At 37.7% G+C, this 25560-nt stretch overlaps 1 protein-coding gene across 1 annotated transcript; it reads right to left on the bottom strand.

The window, feature by feature from the left end:
• Positions 1 to 5878: 5878 nt before the first annotated feature.
• Positions 5879 to 8835, bottom strand: nhlh2 (nescient helix loop helix 2). The gene is made up of 2 exons (XM_084123130.1): positions 8702 to 8835; positions 5879 to 7713 (listed from the first exon to the last, which is right to left on the bottom strand). Exon 2 carries the CDS (start codon positions 7660 to 7662, stop codon positions 7294 to 7296), a length of 369 nt encoding a protein of 122 aa, XP_083979256.1. The 5' UTR covers positions 7663 to 7713; positions 8702 to 8835; the 3' UTR covers positions 5879 to 7293.
• Between the last annotated feature and the right edge of the window lie 16725 nt (positions 8836 to 25560).

The following is a 25560-nucleotide window of genomic DNA, read 5'->3' as shown; positions in this document are numbered from 1 at the left end:
GTGCAGACTAGGTTGTTCTGTGGGCAAACATCAGTGCTTTGAATTTGATGCGAGCGGCAATTGGAAAACCAGTGCAGCTGATCCTCCTGATCCCTCCAAGGTTGATGAAACATATATTCATCAACTCACACATCAGATTTGGTAAACGGAAGCGCAAGCATGTTCGCTTGACTTGTGAGAACCAATGAGTTTCATTGTCGTGTGTTAAGCAGGTTCAATTGAGCTTCTGTTTATGTTTGCTTGCTGATCAGATTTCATTAAAAATATCTTCATTTGAGTTCCAAAGATGAACAAAACTCACACGGGTTTGGAACGACATGAGGCTGAGTATGACGAGTATTTTAGGCATTCATGTTAAATGTTTAATTTTTGGGTAAACTACCCCTTTAATCCGGGACAAACAAACGAAACACCTGTGAGTTGCTCTGATGGTTCTGATTCTGCATTGACTGTTTTCGTCTGCGCCATGGGGGAAAAACAAAAAAATGAAATGGCAATTGTGTCTAAAATGTAAGTTACTCAATATTAACTGCTTGTTTATTGAACTGTTGAATAAAAGCACATTCAACAATCGTAACCTCGATTTGATTACCCGTGGCCTAAGGTGTTATACGCAGCAACAGCACTCAGTTGCTTTTGTTAAACAGGTCCCATGATATTTTAATCTTATATCCACATCTACAAACCTCTATCTGTCTCTCTTTCTCTGTTTCCTTTACATCTCTCTGTCTGCAATCTTTACTGACTACAGCTATCATACATAGGCTACCCCATTAAACCGATGAAGCGAGAGAGATGCATAGAGAGCTTTCTACCGCTCCATCCCCCACATATTCCATCCACAGTCCCTGCCACTTAAAGCTTTTTTTCCAGTGTTCGTTCACAGTGGTCGACAAAATAAGGTTGTTTGGTTATGATAATTGTTGTCATAACAAAACAAAGGGACCAATATTTTAAAGAATAGCTGGAGATAATAAAATACAGCATATTCATTCAATATAGGCCTACTTAAGAATATCCCTACAAATACACAAAGGCCTATTAGCCTGTTTTGGTAGTGTACTGTACATTGTCAAATAGGCCTATTATGTAAATATATTTGTTATCTGTGTATTGAGAACAGATTTGAGTTATTCTGTAATAGTCACTTTTATGAACGTATCCGCTAAATGTATCATGCTAAATGACTGCTAATAATGGTGGACTGACAAGCTTATTTTGATACTGAGAAACCATTTAGAGTGATATAAAAGTCATTCTTTCTTTCTGGCAATACGCACAGGTATCTTTGCTTTTGACACATGTGAATGTGGTTGCTTTATTTTGGCTGGTCAGAAAGACACAGTTTTTGTTTTTGTTTAAATCAATTCTTGCAATATTTTGCAAAATTAATTTATTAAATCATTTTGTAAAATGTAATTACAAATAATAGGCCTGTCAGCATAACAATTTTAGTTACAAGTATTAAATTCACAATGTAATTACAAATATGTGTATATGTTTGCTTATTTGATAAATGACCTATAAATAAATGACCTGATAGATAAATGACTTATAAATAAAGGTTTAAAATCTCAAATGTGTCTTTATATATCAAGATGTCGATTTTATTAAAACATGACTGTATTTTGTACAGTGTACACTTGACAAAAAAAAAACAAAACAAAAAAACGTTTTTACTGCTCCTCACTGACCAATAGGGGGCGGCAAATACTTTTATTACAGTATTGTACTATTGGAAGTCAGACTTGGACTTCTCTTAGGCAATTTGAAACAAAAACACTGTAGTTGTTGGTTGAGAGATAAAGAGATCATATTTTTCTGTGAACACACACACACACACACACACACACACACACACACACACACGCACACACACACACACACACACACAGTTATAGCCTATTTATTAACCCTTTCATGCATGAATTATGATAACCTCAGTCAGGATTTTTTTCCTATGTGTTTTTATTGCTCTTGGGGCATGAAAAACAAGAATTGATTTTTATTTTTATTTTTTCTACAAATTTTTCAAAGAGATCTTCAGATGTCCACTTGAGTGGACAGCATGCGGTTGGTTTAAACTTAAGATATACTATATTAAATATAAGACAATAATCAAACACATAAAGTATGTGAATGTAACAAACTAATCAATACAATTATATCAAATCATGTGAAAACTATAAAATATATACAAAAAATATAAATGCAAAATATTGCAAAGGCTTCATACAACTTCATACAAGTTGCACTTCGCGTATCTTTGATATCAGAACATGAGGACGTGATTCCATCAGATTTTTCTACAATCTGTCAAGGTACAACTGTGGAAACCACTCAGATGCTCCCTCCAGTGCACCAGAGTATGGAGATTTACCCTTATTAGCTGATAATTCTGATTATGTTCAAGATGGACATGCACATTTCTATCATAGCCCTCCTCTGAGAAAACCTAGCGATACGTTTTTTTCAATCTCATCTGAAATGTTCAGTGTTGGGGGTAATGCATTACAAGTAACATGCATAACACATTCAGATTACTTTTTTGATGTTACAAGTAAAGTAATGTGTTACAAGTAACATGCATTACCTAATCAGATTACTTTTTGATCTAACAAGTAATTAACTACAAGTAATGTGCATTACCATATCAGATTACTTTTTGATGTAACGAGTAAAGAAACGCATTACAAGTAACATGCATTACGTAATTAGATTACTTTTTGATGTTATGAGTAAAGAAACTCATTACAATAACACACATTACATAATCAGATTACTTTTTGATGTTATGAGTAAGGAAACGCATTACAAGTAACATGCATTACGTAATCAGATTACTTTTTGATGTTATGAGTAAAAAAACGCATTACAATAACATGCATTACGAAATCAGATTACTTTTTGATGTTATGAGTAAAGAAACGCATTACAAGTAACATGTATTATGTAATCAGATTACTTTTTGATGTTATGAGTAAAAAAACGCATTACAATAACATGCATACGTAATCAGATTACTTTTTGATGTTATGAGTAAAGAAACGCATTACAAGTAACATGCATTACGTAATCAGATTACTTTTTGATGTTATGAGTAAAAAAATGCATTACAATAACATGCATTACGAAATCAGATTACTTTTTGATCTAACAAGTAAAGTAATGCATTACAAGAGTCATACATTATGTAATCACATGACTTTTTTTGATGTCAATGAAAATTACATTCTAATAATACAAGTACATTTATTTACAGTAAAAAAAGTCACTGCAGATTAAGTTTTTAAGTTTTAAATTTCAAAAACAATATTCACATTATAATTATGAATTGTAGCTGAAATATAGCAATTGATGCATGACGTCCACTACAGTGGACATGTGATTAATCAGAGTTTTCTCTCAATCTAAAATCAAAACTTGGAAAATTTTACTGTGATATGACTCATTAGATATTGCTTGATGCTGCAATATTTTTTTTTATCTACAAGAGTCTCCTAGGATAGAAGGAATGGGTGGATATTCCAGAGCAACTTGGCATGTCTGACTGACCCTTGGCCATCTTGGTTTGGAGGGGGAAAAAATCGAAACACAAAGGCTTGCCACTTGGTTGCAATTTATAGGATGATGCGCCAGGGTCCAATGAAGAGGCTGATGTGCAACTTTGCCATAAAAACCCGTGCAAATTCAAGAAAATGCTTTTTTAATAGCTGTCCAATGTAGTGACCACTATGCGTGAAAGGGTTAAATATTTCCATGTGACATTATTATTACTAATATTAGTAGTAGGCTACTAGCCTAGTAGCAGTAGTAATAAAATAGGCCTATATGTGACGTTCTTAGTCATCTTTATTATTCTACAGACCTACCAGATAAATGGTTTATCCAAGGGACGCTAGTAAACAGCTCACACAAAGTTTATGCATCGCATAAACCCACAATTTTTCTATTATCTTACCCGTTCAGCTCTCTGCTAATGAGCTGGTGATCTCAGGGCTGTTACTGAAAATGAAAGAGAAGAGACGTACAAAATGTGCAGTGCCCCAAGACCAAAATTAAATGGAAGGATATTTTTGTCTGTTTTATTGTTTATTATTTTTATTTATTTTTATTGTTTATACTGGCCCAAAAATTATTTGAACATTCATGAATATAAAGAGAGAGTTAGGAGAACTTAGGCTACATATTACAAAATGAGTGAATAATTTGTTCTCCGTAAGATGTAGTGCACCCAACGGTGTCATGATTGTTTTTTATTTGTTGTTTTTATTATTGTCGTCGTTTCAGGTTTCTGTAAAAATTCAAGATGCATTCTGTTATTATGAGTGACATCCAAAGTGTTTTGATGGGTGTCAATATTTGTCAATAAAATATGCATTTTTATTTATATATTTTTTAAAGAGATAGGCCTGTGTCAAGTTGCATGCTGGTAAAATATATGCAATTAGTTTTGGTTAATAGTGTTCATACATTTACCAAATATCTTTTGGAATTACTGTTGGCCTGTAGCGCAACAGCAACTTAATTGTGTGTGAAAAAGTAATTTTCCCCTTCAAGCTCTTACAAAATCCTGGTAGCCTTAATGTGGGTGTTGTGCAAATATCTGAAGGAAGGTTATAAATCTGTAGCCTTACTCTTCAATGCACGTATCTACAAATACATGCGCCGACTAGGCCTATGTCCGTGTGTCATTGTGTGATGAAAATCGGATCATTGTATGTCTGACGCGTGCACAGATGGTCCGGGAAGGCGCGCGCAGCCTGGTCGCATTGTTCTGAGTGTGACACTTTCTATGCACGAGCTAATGAGAACAGACTGACTCTCGTTTTATCCTCTAAGCAGTTTTTTTTCTATTATTTTCTTTATAAACACCCTTAATATCATCTGTCTCTCATCCGTCCGTTTCCATCTGGCTCCAAAATAATTTAACCAATGGAAGGATTGACCCGGGACATAGATAGATAGATAGATAGATAGATAGATAGATAGATAGATAGATAGATAGATAGATAGATAGATAGATAGATAGATAGATAGATTTTTCAACTAGGGTTTTAAACAGAGGGAGATATATAGCCTATTATACGTTGTTTGATGAAATATACGCCCGGTACGCCGTTTTGTTTTTAATGAATATTATGTAAGACACATGTAGAGACGACAGATTGGCTCTTTGCATGAAGGGTCAGCGTCTAATCTGGCTACCTGAGTTTAAGGCTAATATATTCGACCCTTCTCCGTGACATACTCTCAGACATATGGTAGCCTATACAGCGGGACTGATGGCCATTCATTACAATCCTTTAAGGCCTGTTCACTTCCAGCATGTAACACACAAACTTATCAGCCTGTTTGCTTGTGCGAGGAGCTTTATGCTGCACTTCCTGGGATACGTTTAATTTTCAAATTTAAGATATTTATCTTTTCCTAAACTAAGCCATTTTTTTCTGATTGAGTGACTCAAGTTGAGTTCGACGGTATATAATTTAAAAGTTGCAGCATCATCAGCTGAGTAAAGTTATGATCATTAATGTGAATCAAGAATTGGAAACGTTCACACACGCGCGAGCACACACATGCTATCTTGCTTTTTCCCACGGGACGCAGCAGACGGGTCGTAATTTGGTTGCCTTGGCCCGTCTGGACAAGCACCTGTCTCCTCTCTGGGGAGAAAGTCGCCTTTGGGCCGAGAGCAGAGATGACTGTGAATGTGTGACAGCATGAAAAAGGTATTTTTTTCATCTTCTTTAAAACAGTAAAATAATGGTAACGGCAGTGAATTTTATAATGTCAAGCCATAGTTCATTATTTCAATGCAGTTGTCGTCTGAAATGACAAGCGTAAAAGTAGGCTGTTAAAGAAGATAGAGAACATCTTATTGGTACAATATCTTTAATTTCATATTGTTTTATACAAAAACTACAACAGACGAATCGGCGTTGAATTAATATTTTCTTTGACTATTTATTCTAAAATAGTTATGAAAAACTGCGATACAAACCAGTGTAGGCTACTGGCTATTCCACTACAAAATGACGGACAAAACCCCGAATTAACAGGGTAATCTTTGGATATGAGGCAAATGTGAGATAATTTTTTCACTATAAAATTTCCAAAAGGTTCACAAGAATCACGTAAACAAATAATCTCTATAAATAGTTTCTAAAAGAAAAAATAAACTACTTTGAGATCATTTTTGGTCGCAGCAGAGAGAGCGTCTATGGGTAGCTTACAGACTTGGATGGGAATCAAGCAACTCGTTATGTATTATACCAAATTATTTATCTGACATTTATTATTATTTATTTAATTTAATCTAATGGTACTTTTAATTCATCACAAGTCATCTGGTACCCATAAGGCGCTATCTATGAGCACTTTGTAAACAAAATAAACAATACAGTACAGCAATAGATCCTATCCGATGGGAAGTGCTTCTTGTTATCATAGGACAGGACATCAACAGCAACACCATTATAATAACCGTAGTGCACACACAGCGAAGGCCCTCCTACTCCTAAGAAAACTGTCAATGAAAAGTGCAAATGAAAAGCAACAGTAAACCCAAACTCTGCGACATCAATAATAATAAAACATTAAATATTTACATGTACGTAAACACTTTGTATGCTATTTTAAGAACACTCACATAACTTACTTAATAAATAAAATAAATTAAAAAAAAATGTAAAAAGAAAATAAGAAATAAATTAACAACAAGGTTACGATTTGTTCCAGCACAGATGCAGCCTATACATTTATTCCGCCCAGACGGATGGTAGCCTATAAAATCCGCTTGATTTATATCAAGATTGCGAAAGGTATTGTTATTTGTTTCGCTTAGGCCAATGATGTATGAAGATCCAGTCCAAGTCAAATCTCTCCACAACAACTGAGATTATGATTTTATGTGTTGAACAGGATAGCTACTCTTTGAATAGCTATCCTCAACTCTTGTTATAGTGTCAAAAACAACAAGCTTCATTTATTGCAACACGTAAAACTCTTTATAATAACCTTCATCAAGGCTAAATAGCCGTGTTTTGTGGTTACTGAAACGTTTGAAAACACTGTCTAACAGAATACATATATGACTTCCTTCTATCTTTTTTGTTCTTTTGGGTATCTTAAGGTCAATTCAATACCAAATACATAGGCCTATTACTTAATTATAAAGTGTTACCCTTTTCTCTAAATATTTGTGTGTTGTCACGTCAATAAAAGTAGCCTAGGTATTCTTCACCTGTAGGATTTTGTTTCAAAATGCTGTATAATGTGCTGAAAGTTAGTCTAAACGTCCAAAACGTGGTTAAGATAAGAAATGTAACAGATAGCAAGACGAAGTATTTCTATCTTGGACAGCTTCTTGTCGGGTGGAAGTGTTGGTAGCAGCTTCCTAAGCTCAGCGAATGCTACGTTGAACGCTTCCACTCTGATGCGCTCGCGCGTGGCATGCGCAGAGCGGTACTTCGCAGTCGCGCGCCTCCTCCGTCTCTTCTCCTCTCTAGTGAGCCCGGCTGGCACGAGTGCGCGAGTCTTGCCATCTTCGGCCTCAAAGGGCTCACGAGGCACACATTCCACCTTCATGATGTTCAGACATTCCGTGTCCGGCTGTGCCCAGGTGAGGTCCGGATCCGTCTGATCGGGGCTCAGCATCATTTTCAGATCCGTTTGATAAAAGCTTCAAAAGTGCACTAATTGTTAATTGCCCTGGTGATTAGACACAAAGGATTTATGTTTTTCACATATGAATAGTAATCTGTACATATTAAAATAAATGTAATGCTGGCATTTCACCTCTAGCAATTTTAAGGGTAACACTGTTTGCATGCAGCTTCATGCTATTCGTTTGTGTGAATTTAAAAACATTTTAGTAGGTCCTAAATGTTTGTAAAATGTTTGTCGTATGTGCATTTTGCAATTTAGCTTATTCAGCACACATTACCATCAGTAGATGGGATATTCACTGGTTCCATGCAAAAGTTAATGGAAATCAATTACTGTCACAAACCCAAAGTCATAGAAGACCATCTGTCGCAAATGCAAATGCAAAGCCTATAGCTCCAGATGACACAAGTGTGCATGATACAAGTCATGGTGAATCATAAATATATATATTTTTCAATTATTTTATTTTTTGTTATAAGATGGTTGAATGTTTTTTATTTTATATATATATATATATTATTTTTTTATAACGCCACCAAGATTTGTTGAGCACACTGTACATTAAAATGTTACTATGTTATTATCTGAGGGATGCAAATGAACTAACACCATAACAAATTCAATGTATTACAACTGAAAACGTACTTTTAATTGCTGTCTTAAATTTTAAAGAAACAATCAAAGCTGTGCCAAAGTGACAGCTTGCAGATTAGTTCATTGCACTTTTTCCAAACACTTTAATGATGAAGATCGAGTTGAAATTCTGAAAACTCATAAAGTAGAAATGGCTAGGTTTAAGTAGACATAATTGCGACAGTTTAAACGAATTAAAATTAAGATGTTGTTATGATAAAACGATGAAAATATACAATATCAATGTACATAATTATTTTGCGGAACTGCCCATAATTAGGCCATAGTCTGTTGATAGCTAATAATTAAATAGTGCAATTTAATGCATGTAACATTAACACTAATGTAAAGTGTTTAAAATAACCACAACATTTTATGAAATTGATTTGAAACTCACCTCTATTGATGATGAATAGGACGAGAGTTTATTCCCCCAAATCCCCTTTATCAAATCTGTTTTAGTGTTTCATGTTGATCTGTCCATTGTGCTTTCTGAATTTTTATTTTAACATCAGCAACAGCATTTCTCAGCCTACTATTTTCCTCGCCACTAATTCCACTTATAACGCGGCCGGTATCGTAGGATTCGTGTTGTTGTATGATGAAATTTCCGTGAGCAGTCTAACAGAATGGATATTATAATAACAGGACCGGTAACGCACGCTCTGAGATGTATTGCCCTCTGACCCGTGCGCGGATAACAATGGACACGCGTCCTCAGATAAGATCGATGCGACAAGAAAGTGTCGTCTTCGGCTGTCCTCCTTTCTGTTCCCCGCGGATTAGGATAATATTGCTCCAGCCATCCTTACAACCAAGCGTGCTTGTCCTCGTGCCTCTGATGATTTGAGAGATAACATTCCACTGGCTCCCTATAAAGTCTCTCTCTCTCTCTCTCTCTCTCTCTCTCTCTCTCTCTCTCTCTCTCCCTCTCTCTCTCTCTCCCTCTTACAAATCATTCACTTTATGCACTTATCCACGACAGTCACACCTCCGTCCCACCCCCTCTTTTCTCTCTCCTTCCACTCAGCGAGTTCTTTCTCGACCAGATTGAAAGGAGCGCCTGAGGCTAGTTTGGCCGAAACGTATGGGTTGCACGCCTGTGTTTAAGAGGTGTAAAAGTTTCAGCTAAAATAACTAAATTAAATGTTCAGTTATGATATTTTAAGAACATCACTTTTATATGACGTCGGATTACAGCATTTCCTGCAGTGTAACATGAAGCATGTCTCTAAAAATTGTATAAGTCATCGCTGTTAATGTTATGTTTTTTTTATTTTTTGTTGTTGTTGTTGTTGTTGTTGTGTTTTTTTTTACAGATATTGAGATAAATATTTGACAAAATACTAAACAAAATACACTGTAATACATCAGGGCTATTGAAAGTGAACAGCAAAACAGCAAAAAAAATTATTAAAAATGGTGCAGAATGGTAACCAGCATTAAAAATGCAGCCTCCTTTAAATTTTAATCTAAAAATGGTGATTGAAAACATTTTACATCCATGTTTTTTGTCAAGTAGCCTACCTGTTTACAATATTGCTAGGATTTTGTACTTCAGCACCAAAAGAAAGTTAACTATTCCTTTTGTTTGCCTTGTAAAATGTACATGATCACAAGTTCATTCTACACATTTTAAAAACTTTTCACCAAATTTAAGCTCTCCAGAAGTCATAATAATGACTTATCACAAAAATTGATGGGACGAGTACATAAGAAATTATTATTCATCAACCCATGATCTTGCAAAGATCAATCCTTCTATTATCCAGTAAAAAAAAAAAAAAAGAAAGAAAGAAAAAGAAATCCAGTTAGTAATGATTTGTTGTAAAATGCAAGATTCTGCTTGTGTGATTATAAAAAGGACAGTCATGGAAAGCTTTTCTCTTCTCAACGAGAAACAGAATTTTAATAGGATATTTCTAATAAAAGATAAAAGGGACATGGGTGGTAAAACAGAGGGAATGTATTGCCAAAGTTCACATAAAGACCTTTTAATAGACATGTCGATGACAAATAGATCTTTCCAGTCTGTGCAAATGATTTAAAAAGACAGTTGTAATATAATCAGTAAAATGAATGTATAGTTCGATACCAAGTTTGATGAGAAAAAATGTCTTTAATATAAAATGAAATCATTGGAATTCTTCGGGATCCACATATCATCCTCAGACTGATTATGTTTAGACTATTATTGATCATGGCTGATGAGATGTGTTAGATTCCATTAAAACCCTCTTATTTCTGCCCTCTGTTTGTGAACAAAGTCAGCTGGTCCGCTATTTCCAGCAAAACAGCCCTCTCCTCCTCACACATACACACATAAATACACAGAGTCAAATGTGAGAAAGAGGCATATGGCTTCCAGAGTCACCCATCCCCCCTCTGCTGCCCTTTTTTGCCTGGTGCATGTGTTCAGATCTGGGCATAGCTTTGGGAAGGGGGCAAGGACCTCACTGACTGAATTAAGGTCTACTCTATGTGTGTGTGTGTGTCTGTGTATGTGTGTGTTGGGGCAGCTGGCTGATGTTGCTGGAAGGATGGAAAGATGGATGGGTGGATGGAGAGATGGATGGAGGCAGGATGTCTGACCCAGGGCCAGTGGAGGGGTATGAAAATAGTAAGACCTAGAGAGAGAAAAACAATAGAGGGAAGGACATGGATGCAGAAGACAACTGGGCATAAAGAGGGAAAAAGACAATGGGACTGGAAAGAGACAAGTGAAGATTATATGCCTTTTGGGCAATATTATTGGTATTATTTTATGTCCGGGCATGGATCTGTTAGTAAAGGGTGTATGTTTGTATAATTTGGTTTAGTCAGAATATGCCAACTCTGAAGGGAACATGTGTTGTCATGTTCCCTTGGTTTTAGGAAGGCTGGTGGAGATCATAATTATTGATCTCTGTTGTTCATGGTGAAAGAACAATGGATTGCAGCTCATTTCACGGCTTAATTCAGTCCAAGTACGCGGTCAATAAGAAGACCTTCTGCCGGGCCAAGATTTGATTCATGTTCATTTAAATCAACAAATCTCCAATGCTTTATTTTGATGTGTAATACAAAATATTCACCATGTCATCCACTTTGTCTCCAGATTTTATGTTTACAAAAAATCCAATAGACTGCATAGCTGATACAAATGTGGTTCTGCCTAATTTCGGTTTAGTCTTACAGATATGCATGTGTATGCATTAAGACTGTGTGCCATTTAGAACTGAATTGAGAATGCCTTTTAAATTCCAGTAAAATTCCTGAATTTGAATTAAGGTGACATGTATGAATGTAAAGAAGAATAGAATTAAAGTGAATTTCAAATCAAATACATTCAAATAGAAGAGTAGAAAGTCTTGAAAAAAGTTGAAAAACCTTTGATGTTGTTTGGAGGCTTACAGGCCTGAAAAGTCCCATTTGATTTTATAACTGAATTCAGAATAGCAAATTTGAGAACTAGAACTAACTTGTATAATGTGGGATTCATTTCTTTGTTTTTGGCATTCATTGGGAATCCTACACCTAATTAAGCAAATGATTACATGCCTATTCATAGAACTGCAGTGATCACAATAACTTGTCATGGAGGACACATTAATTTAAATGGAACAGTTTAATTCAGAAAATCATTTAATAGGATAGTTCACATCAAAATGGAAATTCTGCTATAATTTACTCATCCACATGAGAACATGATTATTTTTTTCAATGCCATCATATCTGTTTGAGATCTGTTAAGTTTTTGGTTACCCGGACTCACGATGGAGGGACAAAAACCTCTCAGGTTTCGTTAAAAATATCTTAATTTGTGTTTTGAAGATTGACGATTAAAGTCTTATGGGTTTTAATGACTTGCCTCATTAAGTACAGTTCATAACTTCTATACTTTTAGAAGGCTGAATGAGCTTGAACATGGATTGTTAAACTGAGGGTAGTCGAAACTCAGCTGCATGACTGACCCAGGCACTGGATAGCACCCATTACAGCCCCAATGAGAGCCAGCTGCAGCTCATCAGCACAGGACACCTGAGCTCAGCCTTGGTTGAACATACTGCCCTTTATACACAATAAAACTCATGCACACGGATGCACAATGCTATACGAACATGCACATGCATGCATATGATTCTCAAAGACACTATCTAATGTGGTTTTGGATGTTATTGTTGGCATTAATCTGACAGGAACACAAAGAATTACTATCCTTGTGTGTGTGTGTGAGAGAGAGAGAGAGAGAGAGAGAGAGAGAGCTTATTTGTTTATTTATTTTTATTGTGATATATCTATGTATAATATGGAAATGTTTTTTCCACCCTTTTATTTATCTATATGTTTGTATATGTCTATTGCTTTGGCAATATTGTGCTATTTTACACAGTCATTCCAATAAAGCTCATTTGAAATTGAGAGAGAGAGAGAGAGGGAGACGAGAAAAGATGAGCGATGGCATATATTTTGTTCTCTCTCACCTCTCCAGGGTGAGCTCAGATCAGAACACCTCCTCCTCCCCCATGAATTGGGATCAGGTGGGGATCAGCTGGACCTTCAAGAAGGGGGGCAGAGGGTTTATGTGTGTGTGTTTTGGTAGTGGTGCTGATGAGCAGGAGGGTAGGGTGCCAGGCCGGCCGGGGGCCAATGTTGCACCTGTGAGAGATCCTGGAGGCAAATCTGGGTGTAGAAGCATGGATATGATTGGAAAGGTCCATCTTTGCACCTGCACAGAGGCAATTGAAGAGTTTGACAAGCCCAGAAATGAAAAAAAAAAAGAAGCAACAACCTAACTTGGCCTTTTCGGATACATCCAAGAAACCCAATGCGGGTGATGTCTGTGTGTGTGTTGCATGCGTATGTGAGGATGCACTCCTGGGCGGAAAGAACGAATTGGTCAGCCCTTTCCCCCGAGGACAATCTTTGAGGTGTAAATAACTGAGACAAAGAGGGAGTTAAGAGAGTACCCAACATCTTTCTCCCTTTTTGCTTTTCTCTGTCTCTCTCTTTTTCCCTCCCACTTCGTCTCCAGGGACTGTACCAGCCTGGCTTGAACTGGACACCATCTGCTATAATGTGACAGAATGGAACCCCCAAATACTTTCATTTAATTCTGCTTTGTATGTGTGAGTGTGTGTTTGTTTGTGTGCACATGAGAAGAGAGCTATTATCTCTGTTTTTTTTTTTTTAATACAGCTTTGTTTCTGTAAATATATAGACTTGTATACATACACACACACCGGTACATGTGCATTAAAGCTGCATGGGTCATGTCTGCACCCAGAATTTGTTCCCTTGAGTCCTTTGTTGAATTTAAAGACCATCTGTTTTTCTCTAACAAGCTTTCTGTTTTTCTCTTTGTTATTTTAGCTGTGTTTCTTTGCGTTTTATTTGTTTAAAGTTTCTGTGTGATCCAAATTAAAGTGTTTTAGGCCTGTAAGGTTAAGAGAAATGTGGGAAATTCAGTACCATGGACAGTGCTGGAGAACCATATAAGGCATTGCCTAAATTAAATAATAATTATTATTATATATTAAGTATGCATATGCTGAATTTCATAGGAGCACAAAAGACAGTATCAGATTTCATAGAACTTTCAGTAGGTATGAATCAAATGCAAATGCAAAATATTTTCTATGCTAATTATTCAATTGAATAATTTATTAGCTTCAATGCTGCTAGAGGGTATGGGAAATTGACAAACGCATTTAAATTATGTCTGATAAAATGTGCCAATTTATTATATTCTAAAGACAGATTTTCTGCTTATCTGTGCTATCCATTTGTTTAATATTATATTCAATAAAGAGAGTGTGGAATGAAAATGAAATATTTTAAACTAGCGTTTTTAGTTGTAGTGTTGTCATTGGCATGTGTAGAGAGAGACATTAGAGGGTCTCATGTCCCATCAAGACCTAATCTAAGAGATGAATTACTGAGGATCACTTTTTCAACCCTAAAGACAGTGTTTTGTCTTGTTATCTCGATTATGATGAAAGCACAATGCCCTACCCACAACCCTGCAAGGACTTTCGCCTATTCCTCGTATTAATAAAGACATTATTTATACATAAAATTCTACTTCTTCACCCAACTTAACATTAAATAATATTTTTAAGGACACAGTATTTGTTTGATGCATTTCCTGATTCGGAGTCTTCTCTTTGATACATCTACATGAACTAGCCTACATATCAAAAGTTTGAAGAAAAGTTTAAGAAATTAATACTTTTATTCAGCAAGAATAAAGTTTTGATCAAAACTAAAAAAGATTACAACAGATTACACAGAAAGTAAAAAAAAAAAAAAAAAATTAATGGATTGCAATCTGTTGTAATCTTTTTCAGTTTTGATCAAAACTTTATTCTTGCTGAATAAAATAAGAAGCAGCACAACTGTTTTCAACACTGATAATAAGAAAGTTATTTTAATTCACAACATTACTGTTATTTTTGATCAAATAAATACAGGCTTGGTCGGTACGTTAAAAAAAAAAAAAAAAAAAAATCTTCCTGACCCCAAACTTTTGAATGGTAAAATATTTGTTATGGTCACATGCTGTACTCATATTCAATCAAGCACAAACTCTGCCAGGCGGGCTGGTCGCCATCGACTGCAATATTCTTCCTTGAGTTTGAAATATGACTGCATCCTATCGATCAGATATGGTGTCATGGTGACTAAGCAAGGGAGGGAGAATATAGGCTTGCAAAAAGTGAACTGAAGGAAAAACAACTGCAGTGGTCATGGTGAGAAACTAACAGACAGATCACAAGTGAAAGGTTCACAAGGACAGATCCATGTTATTTTAAGGCAAAGTGACAGATTCCTACAGGCATATACATAAACTTGTACTGATGTGCCTGTGCCTCAATACCTGTGTTATCGTTGAGTATTTGATGTGGACTCGACCTCATCTGCTTTGTCCATGAGACTGTTAGTTTTCCCTCTGCATTCACATCATGTCTCGTCTCTGTCATGTCTGTGCGGCCGTGTGTGTTTGTGGATGATGGGAGTGGAGTGGACACATGGATATGAGGAACTGGTATCTTGCCTGAGGAGAGCTGTAATAGCAGCTGCCCGTGTGACTTTCTTTCTTTCTTTCTTTCTTTCTTTCTCTATCTATCTATCTATCTATCTATCTATCTATCTATCTATCTATCTATCTATCTATCTATCTATCTATCTATCTATCTATCTATCTATCTATCTATCTATCTATCTGTCTGTCTGTCTGTCTATCCATCTATCTATCTACAGCATCCTTTCTTGATAGATAGATAGATATATCTCTCTGTCTGTGTCCATCCATCCATCTGTCCTTTTTTTCTATCTTTCTTTTTTCTTCCTATAAATATTGACAGATCTCTCTCTGTCTGTCTGTCTCTGTCTCTATAGTATTCATCTATCTATCTTTCTTTCTTTTTCTTACTTTTTTATAGATACATCTGTCTCTCCATCCATCTTTTTTCCTTATTTTTCTTTCTGTTCTTTATTCTTCCCTTTTTCTTTCTTTCTTTCTTTCTTTCTTTCTTTCTTTCTTTCTTTCTTTCTTTCTTTCTTTCTTTCTTTCTTTCTTTCTTTCTTTCTTTCTTTCTCATAGATATCTCTCTATCCATCAAATTTCTTTCCTTCCTTCTTTTTCTTCCTATAGATAGATATAGACAGATCTCTCTGTCTGTCTGTGTGTAGTATTCACCCATCTTTCTTTCTTTCTTTCTTTCTTTCTTTCTTTCTTTCTTTCTTTCTTTCTTTCTCTCAATTCATTTGCCTCTTTCACCTAAAAAAAATCACACTATTTCCCTTGGGCCTTTCCTCTACGACCATAATCATCCCTCTAATGAAGAATGGCAATCCCTATGATGAAGGCCCTTCCCCCTCGTCTCTCTCTCTCTCTTTCTCTCCCCAACCCCAATTTTACTGTCTGTCCACTTTTTTATACAGGTGACTGGGTGTTTTGATTGGGTGCTGCTTTCTTCTAGTTTGCGATATAATATGGATGAGCTGTCACGTGATTGGTTTGCACTGGCCTAGAGTATCTTTTCTACTTTTACATGGCTATTTCCCTGTAGTTTAGACACCCTCGAGGGATGTGCCACAACTGAAACACTGTGTGAATGTGTGTGGTGTGTATTTATGATGGAAATATATGAGTCTTGTTTTCTTTTGTCTCTGAGGGGACAGGTTGCCGTGGTAATGATGCCTAAGGGAGAGGGGTAAGATGTAAATTGGGTGATCATCACAGAATGTAAAGTGAAATCTGCAATGTACCCCGGGAGTCTGAGTAAGAGAGACAGATCGAGTGAAAGAAAGAGAGGGGTCATGTCCTGCAGGCGCTCAGGGTCTAAGATGCTGAATTTCCCAGATGAAAGAGAAAACATGGCCTGTGTTTGTTGTGTGAGTGTGTATGTGTGTCTATGATACAGATCAGACTATACGGCATGTCTGGACATGACTGCTCAAAGTCCATAATCTTAATTGGCTCTCTCTTGAGATTATGAGTGCTGGTTAATTGGAAAAACACCCTCACTTTCATTTATACTTATTTATTTGCTCAGAAAAAAACCCATTGCTTTTCGTATATAGAAATGCAAAAATATAAACTATTACTGGACATATACCAGATAATGTCTTTTTATTTATTTTGTTCTTTATTATGTTGGCATAAAACACTTTAAGTGACCACAAAATGTGCAATATAGTTTACAAAAAATTCCATATATATATATATAGATAGATATATAGATAGATAGATAGATAGATAGATAGATAGATAGATAGATAGATAGATAGATAGATAGATAGATAGATAGATAGATAGATAGATAGATGCAATGGGCCCCAGCTTGTGTGTTCAGAGAGCTTTTCTACTCACTGAGGCTTCAGGCAACATGTGTACCTAACAAAGAAGCTGCAATTTCTAGCATAACTAAACATGCACCAGTGGATATGAACAGCACTAAATACTGTATTGCCTTTTTAAGAGGGTAGAAACATGGGGAAGAGGAAAAGAATGTAAAAAATGACACATCCATGCTCATGCAGAGTGTTGACATTTTAAATAAGATAGGACAGGATGATTTGCAGTGCACCTTGGTGATAAAGTGTTAGACAACATAAACAACAACACTGTTATGTGACAAACCGCACATGTAACACGGACATTTAAATCTGCCTCATTTCATTGGAAGAAATGTCAGCAAGAGAAGGTTATCATGAAACAGAAAGGTCATTTCTATGTACTTACTTTTCTGTCTCCCACTCTGTTTCTTTTTTTCTCTAACCAGTCAATGTTAGCTCAATGTTTTATTTTTTCTTCTTCTTCCTCTTCCTGAGCTTGTCCAGTTGCCAGGTAACCCTGGGTCACATCTGGGGTCTAAATCGAGCACTTTCTCTTCCTAGTTATCAGAGAGATGGGCTGTAATTTATTAGTTTGATAAAAAAAGAGAAAGGTATTATACAGCGCCGCCAATCTCCACAGAGCTTGTTTGGAATTCATGCCCTATCCTATTTCCGGTGCATTCCTAGCGGCATCTCTGAGCCATTCATCTTTAAATTGACCACCTGAGCCAGGTTTCTGCATATTCAGTTGGAAAGAAATGCACTAGGCTTGGATAGCAGCCCTGCAGATTCAACATGTGCTGCAGCTTAATGGAATTAGATATTTTTTAAAGGATTTTTAAAGCAAATTTTGATTAATTTGATCAATTATATAATGTTTGCTATCTAAAACATTTTTTAATTTACTATACCATACCAAGCTTCAAATTCAAAATTTAAGTATCAGACCATGTTGTTACAGAACAGAGACTCTGTCAACCCCTGTCTGGGTTTGAGTCATTTGGCTTCGGAGGTATTGGAGATTTTTGTGGTTGTGAGTACTGTGAATTCTTCCTTCGCACCCTCCAACCAGTGTCTCCACTCCTCCAATGCGAGCTTGATCACCAGTAGCTCTTGGTTATCAATGTCGTAATTGATCTCCGCCAGGGATAACTTTTTGGAAAAGAAGACGCATTGATGGAGACATGATGGATTCCCTGCAGCTGACATAGCACCGCTCCTACCCCGGTGGTGGAGGCGTCGACCTCATGTTGTAACCGAGAAATTGGATGGCAGACTGATGGAATGAGCATTTCTCGGCTTTAAGGAAGAGCTGATGTTCTCAGAGGCGTTGGAGAACCTCCGCAACATGGTGGCGATGTTAGGCCAGGCTCCGAGAATGTATCAGAATGTCATCGATGTAGACGTTCACGGTACGATGGAGGAATTCCCGGAGCACCTCGTGCATAAAGTCCTGTAATACGGAGGGGGCATTTACCAGGCCGTACGGCATGACCAAGTATTCGTACTGTCCAGCTGGGGTCTTCCACTCGTCCCCCTCACATATCCGGACAAGGTTATACGCGCTGCGGAGGTCCAACTTAGTGAACATGGCTGCTCAACGGAGTTGTTCCAGGGAGGAAGTGGGTATCGGAACTTGACTGTTATATTGTTGAGGGCTCGGTAATCGATGCAGGGCCGCAAGCCTCCGCCTTTTTTCGCCACAAAGAAAAAACTCGAAGCTGCAGGGGAGGTGGAAGGGTGGATGTAACCTGCTGGAGGGCCTCTTCCACGGACTCCTCCATGGCCTTCTGTTCGGGAAGAGACAGAGGATAGATTTTACCGTGGGGCACTGGCTCATCTGGAAGGAGGTCGATGGCGCAGTCCCATGGCCGATGTGGCAGCAACGATGAAGCCCGTTTGTATCGTGTTGCACTAACCACGGGCGCCCTAATATGATACCAGCGGTGGAATTCTCCAGAACCAGTAGAGAGATGGATTCAGTATGCAGCTGTCCCACTTGCAGTTGGAGAGGTCCCACGGAGAAACGTACGTTCTTCTTATTGAGAGGTTTACCGATTATCAAGTGGACCTGATAATGGGTTTTGGTGGGCCTTTTCTGGAGATTGAGCTGGCAGTAGAGGGAATCGGAGACGAAGTTTCCAGCTGACCCAGAGTCGAGGAGGGCGTGTACTGGAAGAGAGACATGTGAGGCAGTAAGGATAACTTCAGTGGTGAGGGGTTTCATGTTGACTGAGGAAGAATGGATGACACTCACCATAGGAAAATGGTGGACGGATGGGACATGCTGTAATGATATGTCCACCAGCGCCACAGTACAAGCAAAGACCCTGGGTCAGCCTCCTCTGCCACTCAGTGATTGTGAGACGACTGTTATCCACTTGCATGGGGACTAGTTCTGGAGTGCTGGTATACTCTGGTTGGCGAGGCAGGAAATGTGACGGCTGACCCTGTAGGTCTTCCAAGCAGGGCTGCATACAACGATCGGTGCGGATGGCGAGCTGAATGAACCGTTCTAAACCCATGGCGTCGTCGTATGCAGCGAGATGCAGTCGCAGACGCGGATTTAGTCCCTGCCGATAGGTGGTGAGGAGCAAGTGCTTATCCCATCCACTGGCGCCCGCTAGGGTCCGGAACTTGAGGGTATAATCAGAAACAGAATTTTTCTCTTGATGAAGATGGTATAACTGCTCACCGACTGATGAATCGCCATCTGGAATCCCAAACACGTCACGGAAGTGAGAGGTGAAGTTACTCAGAGACTGTGTAACGGCAGTATTTTGGTTCCAGATGGTCTGGGCCCAATGGAGCGCTCGCCCCGTCAGCAGGGAAATAATAAAAGCCACCTTCATTCTCTCGGTGGGGAAGCGGGGCGACTGCATCTCCAGGGCCAGCGAACACTGAAGGAGAAATCCGTCGCAATCCTCCGCCGAACCAGAGTAGGGCGCTGGATTGGCCACGGGACTGGAGGCCACTGGTGGTGAGGGAGAGAAGGTGACCGGTGAATGCTCGCTTGAGTGCATCCACGGCCTCCTGGAATGGATCATGGGAACTTATTCTCAACGGTGTTGGTCTTATCTTCTGTTACGGAACAGAGACTCCAAACAACAATCGTAGAGGTGAGAAACAGGTTTATTTACATAATGAAGCAAATAGCAGTAGCGGGAAACTTTAAAGGTAAATGTCTATGAGTAATGATGAACGGAGATACTGACAGTCTTTTCTGTTTAGATGGTTGAGGAGGTCGTGAATGATGGAGCGGATGATGGTGGAAGCACACACCGGCACAGGAAGAGAGGTAAGTGATTGCAAGACGACAAAGAAGAAGACGACGACGACGACGACGATGACGACGATGACGACGACGATGACGACGATGACGACGACGATGACGACGAACTGGAGACTAGGAGACACTCGCTGGGAGACGAAGATACTTGCCAATGATGCAGGTAGGAGAAGACAATGAGGTGAGTTCTTACTCATGTACAAGACCAGACAAAGTGCCAGAGTGAGGTGTGTGCTTATAAGTGTTTGTGGTGATGAGCAGATGGCGTGCAGGTGCTGGTGATTAATACTCAGGTGATAGTGATCGTTGTGATTAAATGGTAATGGAGCCTGGCTGATCCCTGACACATGTTGCAAAGCAAAGCACATTTTCTATGTCTTTATAAAATATGACAATTTGTTAAGCTGATATTTTCTAAAATCATGTACTCATGATAAAAAGAAATTGTCAGTCTAATGTGCATTTCAGCCTGAAAAATATTTTGAACTAAAACAATGTTTATGGATATTTTGAATGTTCCCCATTCAAGTAGAGGGGTATGGAAGCCAATTTCTGCCATATAAAAAAGTGCTTTGGTTAATTATAATTGTGACAGAAGTTGTAATTATGACATGAACAGTATGACATGTCAAAATTTTTATGCCATAATTATGACTTTAAGCCACAATTAACATTATGACTTTTTCATAATTATGACATTTGTATAATACATTTGACTTTTTAAAAATAATTATGACATCACATAATTTTTACTGTCATAATTGTGATTTAATCTCAATTGCAACATAAATCTTTTTATGTTAAAACCCAACCCATACATTTATGTACATAAAAGTTTTGACTATTTGTGGCATAATTATGACTTTTTATTATGATTTACCAAAGCATTTTTTCCCCCCTATATGTGGTGGAAATATGTTTCCATGAAGAGAATCTGTACTTGCCAAGAAAGAAAAAAAACTGCCCTGCCGGGGTGTTGCCAAAATGGCTGCCGAGTGAACTGACTTGCCTTAATAGGGACTTTGGAATTCATATTGCATCACCAACAGTTGCTGTCAATCATGTCGCCATAAACCGCCAACTTTCATTGAAAATGAATGACTTCCGGTCACTGCAAATCGCTGTATGTGTGGATGCTCCGTGAAAGTGTGCCAGGGATCTGGAAGCAGCATGGTTGTGAAATGCCAGAAAGACACATACTCTGGCATTTGGGAAGGTGCACAGATGTAGTCTGTGAGTGTTGAAGGTGACAGACAGCCAAGCAGAGAAGCGCAGGGATTTGTTTAAAAGCTTCTGTCATCCTCCCCTGAGTGTCAGTTGCGTGTCCCTGCTTAGATAATTAATTACTGGGAAATGCCGTGGAACCAGTTATACATAACAAAACTTACAAGCCATTACAAATGGTAAACAAGCAGACAAATATATGATATGACAATGTTCATTCACCACCAAACGGTAAAACACTGTACCTGAATTTAGTTAGACCAAGTCCAGAAAAGTTTTTTCCTCCTATCTGCCTTAGCAGCAGACACACATCCACACACTTGCCAATCAGTTCAGAACTACACATTTATAAATGAAATTATAGAACATATTACACCACTAAAGCTGTGTGTATGCTGGGTAAAATTAATTTTGAAGCATTTGCACACCTGCTCCATTGTAGCTCTGGCTGCTGTTATGATCACAACTTGCAATTGGCTATTTATAGGTATCTCCTCCTCCAATCTGAGGAACAGATGATGCATCTATCACAGAGAGGTGTTTGTGGAGAGGGTTAACCTTCCCTGGTTTGCCCACAATTCCCTAGTATAAGTGGAGCATGAATTGACGTCCCTCTGTGTGAATTATGACGCTCTAAACTGACAGTTTTCCAATGATCATGGCAATACTTTGATTAGAGAGAAAAATAAACAAAAACAAACGCACCTGTATTTTCCCGCGAGACCTGTAAAATGGACGCCGCGTTTCCACCTCAAGGCAATTATGTGCCATCTGCTCAAGTCTGATTTGCGCAGGGCCGCTTTGTTTTTCGGGTTGTTGATGTAGAATTACACGCTTTAAATTGACATAATCCATGACAGATTGTGATTGACAGGCGAAAAATTAATAATATGGCTAAAGCGAGTGGTCAGTTACTTTCAGAGAGTAAAATGAACACCTGGAGAGCATACCATCAGCCAAAAGTGCAAAGTTGAGGACACAACATGATATAACATGATGGTATCTATTATTTCTATTCTGTGGACAGGTTGGTTTTTTTTTTTTTTTTTTTTTTTTAACTTTGCATTACACATTTTGCACATTTATGCAAGACAGGGAACATCAGATTTTCTTTTCTGATATTCTTTTCCATGGTTTTGCGTCTTCCGCTGTAATTGTAGTTTTATTGGATATCAAGTCTCTTTTGGCAGAGAACATCTGGGCATCTAAAGCAATAATAGCAACATTTACACTTGTATCTCAAACACCTGCGAAATTTCACTGAGATGTATGAATGGAATATATTGAATTTATCTCATTTGAATATGTAATTCTTTTCCTTTTTGGTGCGGGAAGAAGTGCAAATAGATTCTTAGTGTTACATTATAAATGTTGTTGTTCAAAAGTCATTCATTATATAGACCTTATGTAACCCCGTACCTTTTCATGCCGTCTTCTGTTTTGTATTTCCACAGCATGAAGGAAACTTCAAACTACTTCAAACTGAAAACCTTCGAATTTCAAGCTTTTCAAACTTTTTCAAACTTTCTGGTCAGACTTTCTCAAGCCAACCTCAAAGTTTGTTGTGACAAACTTTTTTTCATCTACTGCAAAAACGGAAGTTCACACAAAAAATTCTAAAGATGGCTGTGCGCTTGTTTCTCTGAAGCATAAGGTCTACAGAGTGGTGCAGGGATGACATCAAAACCCGGAAGAGTAATTCGCCAGTGGTTCTTTCGAGATGGGTTTTTAAAATGGTTATTTTTATTTTATGAGTAAAATAAGGTCTGTGGTAAACATAATTGATGATACTTGGATACTATTTTGTTCTACAATGTAAACTGCACACTACGAACATTCTTATCTTGTTACTTATTAGAAACATACTTTTTTAAAATAAACATAACAGCTTTATTAAAATGATTTTTTGATATGGGTGTGTGTAATTTATGTTGTAGAACAAAACGTCCAAGTATCGCTGACTTATGTTCACCTGTCACAAACTGATCTGAAACACGGGTTGAGGATCCTAACACAGCTTTTATTAGGAGTAATCCACAATCATAATCCATATGACAGGCAAGGTTCAAAACCACAGGGAAGACAATCCAAAACAAACAACAGGGTAGAAAGCACAGGAAAACAGGGGAATCCAGGAAATCAGGCAGAACGTTACAACCAAAAGAGGAGACAAAAGAGAGCGCTCAAAAATGCAGTGCGACCCATACAAGACTTCACAATGAGTGACTGAATAAACAATGGGAAACAGGATTGCAGTAATCAGAATATAATGAGTCCAGGCAAAGTTTTATGGGAAATGTAGTTCATGATTGAATGGCAAAGGACAAGGGAGGAGTGCCCACTGGTGGAAATCAAGGGCACTCCAGCTGGTGGGTGTGACATTACCACATATTAATAAAAAAAATAAAAAATAAAAACATTATAAAAAACCCATAGGAAAATCTCAAGGGAATCAGTCTTCCGGGTTTTGATGCCATCCCTGCATCACTCTATTACGAATACTAAGTATGCATTCTGTGTAACATACACCTTATTTTGTAACACAGAAGTAAGCTATTTTCTTTGAATGTGCAAGATTTCTGATTCATTAGCCATAGGTAAATAACAAAGTGCAGTAAAAACTATTTGCGCTACAAACCATTGTGTTTATGATTACGATAATAAATTAAAATAACATAATAACAAATATCAGTTTGCAATATCAAGCAGCATAACAGACTGTTTTTGTACAGGTAAAATAACTGGAAGCAAATTACACCAGAAGACTTGCACATTCAAGTTAGCCGTGCCTGCTCTTACTTAAAAATAAGGTGGATAGCTGAGTGCTGTTATTAATTTCCTCTTAATCACTTTAATGACCACTAATTGATTTTTTTCAGTTATATGAGAACTATAGGCTCCCATTTTGCTGTTTGTGCAGTTATATTCTTTAAGAGACTAACCTGAGGACACTAGGCGATCGGCGCTAGTGGGTAGCGCTATGCACCCAGTGGTAGGGCCAGTAATTTGCTACCACAGCAGGACTCTGCGCAGGAGTGTAGTTGTGACAGGCCCCTGATACACCACCACCGCACAGAGAAACAAACATGAGGAGAGAGAAGAATAGCTGTTTCTGTATTTGATTTCACTTGATTTGTTATTAAGGAAGATAAGACATGCACATGCTCTGTAATGTGTTCAAAACAAACACAGAGTACCTCTGATTTCATCGCAGTGTGTCAGCCCAAAGCAGAAGTGCGAGAGTGAACCAAGTTAAAAGTCATGTCAATATTAACAATTTAAATAGATAATACACATAACATAGTTAGGCATGCATAAGAATTAGCTTGAGCCAACGCAATTAGTATTCTTAATTTGTTGCTTAATTGAAGAAGAACATCATCAGACTTGCTTAATTAAGAGGGTGCGACTATTAGAATAAACTGCACTGCAGTATATTGATTGCTGACTGCAGCTTTCCCTTTTCCAATGGAGTTTGCAATCACAGAAGCACACTGAGCAAAGATAAACAGCATTGAACCCAGTTCAACACTGATTACACAGAATCCAGATTTCCTACATTTTTATCATTTTCTTCACCAATGAACAATAAAGTGGAAAGAAACCTAACAAACAATGAACTCTGCATGGTAGGAAATTTCACACCATGAGAACCTGGCTGACATGTAAGGTGGGCCATTGGGTGGGCCGTACAGTTACTGGAGTTCCCTCCATGGCCCCTCTGTATAGGTGTTATTTAATGAAAAAACAATAAATTTATTGTTTTCAATAAATTCTCTTTTTTAAAGCATTTTAAGATGGATCTCAATTCCTTTAGAAACTGCATGAGACATTTGCTTCCAATTCCAAACTGATGCCCTCTGGTTTCATGTTTTTATCAAAATAACTGTGAAACTGGAGTATGTGCTGCCACCTAGCGT

Source organism: Abramis brama (assembly GCF_963993115.1).
Source record: "Abramis brama genome assembly, chromosome: 8".
Taxonomy (NCBI): Eukaryota; Metazoa; Chordata; class Actinopteri; order Cypriniformes; family Leuciscidae; genus Abramis; species Abramis brama.
Note: the sequence above shows the minus strand (reverse complement) of the source record. Positions and strands in the feature narration are given on the sequence as shown.

What these genes read in the sequence shown, in the direction of transcription:
- nhlh2 (XM_084123130.1), bottom strand. Translation starts at nt 7,662, where the DNA reads ATGATGCTGAGCCCCGATCAGACGGATCCGGACCTCACCTGGGCACAG.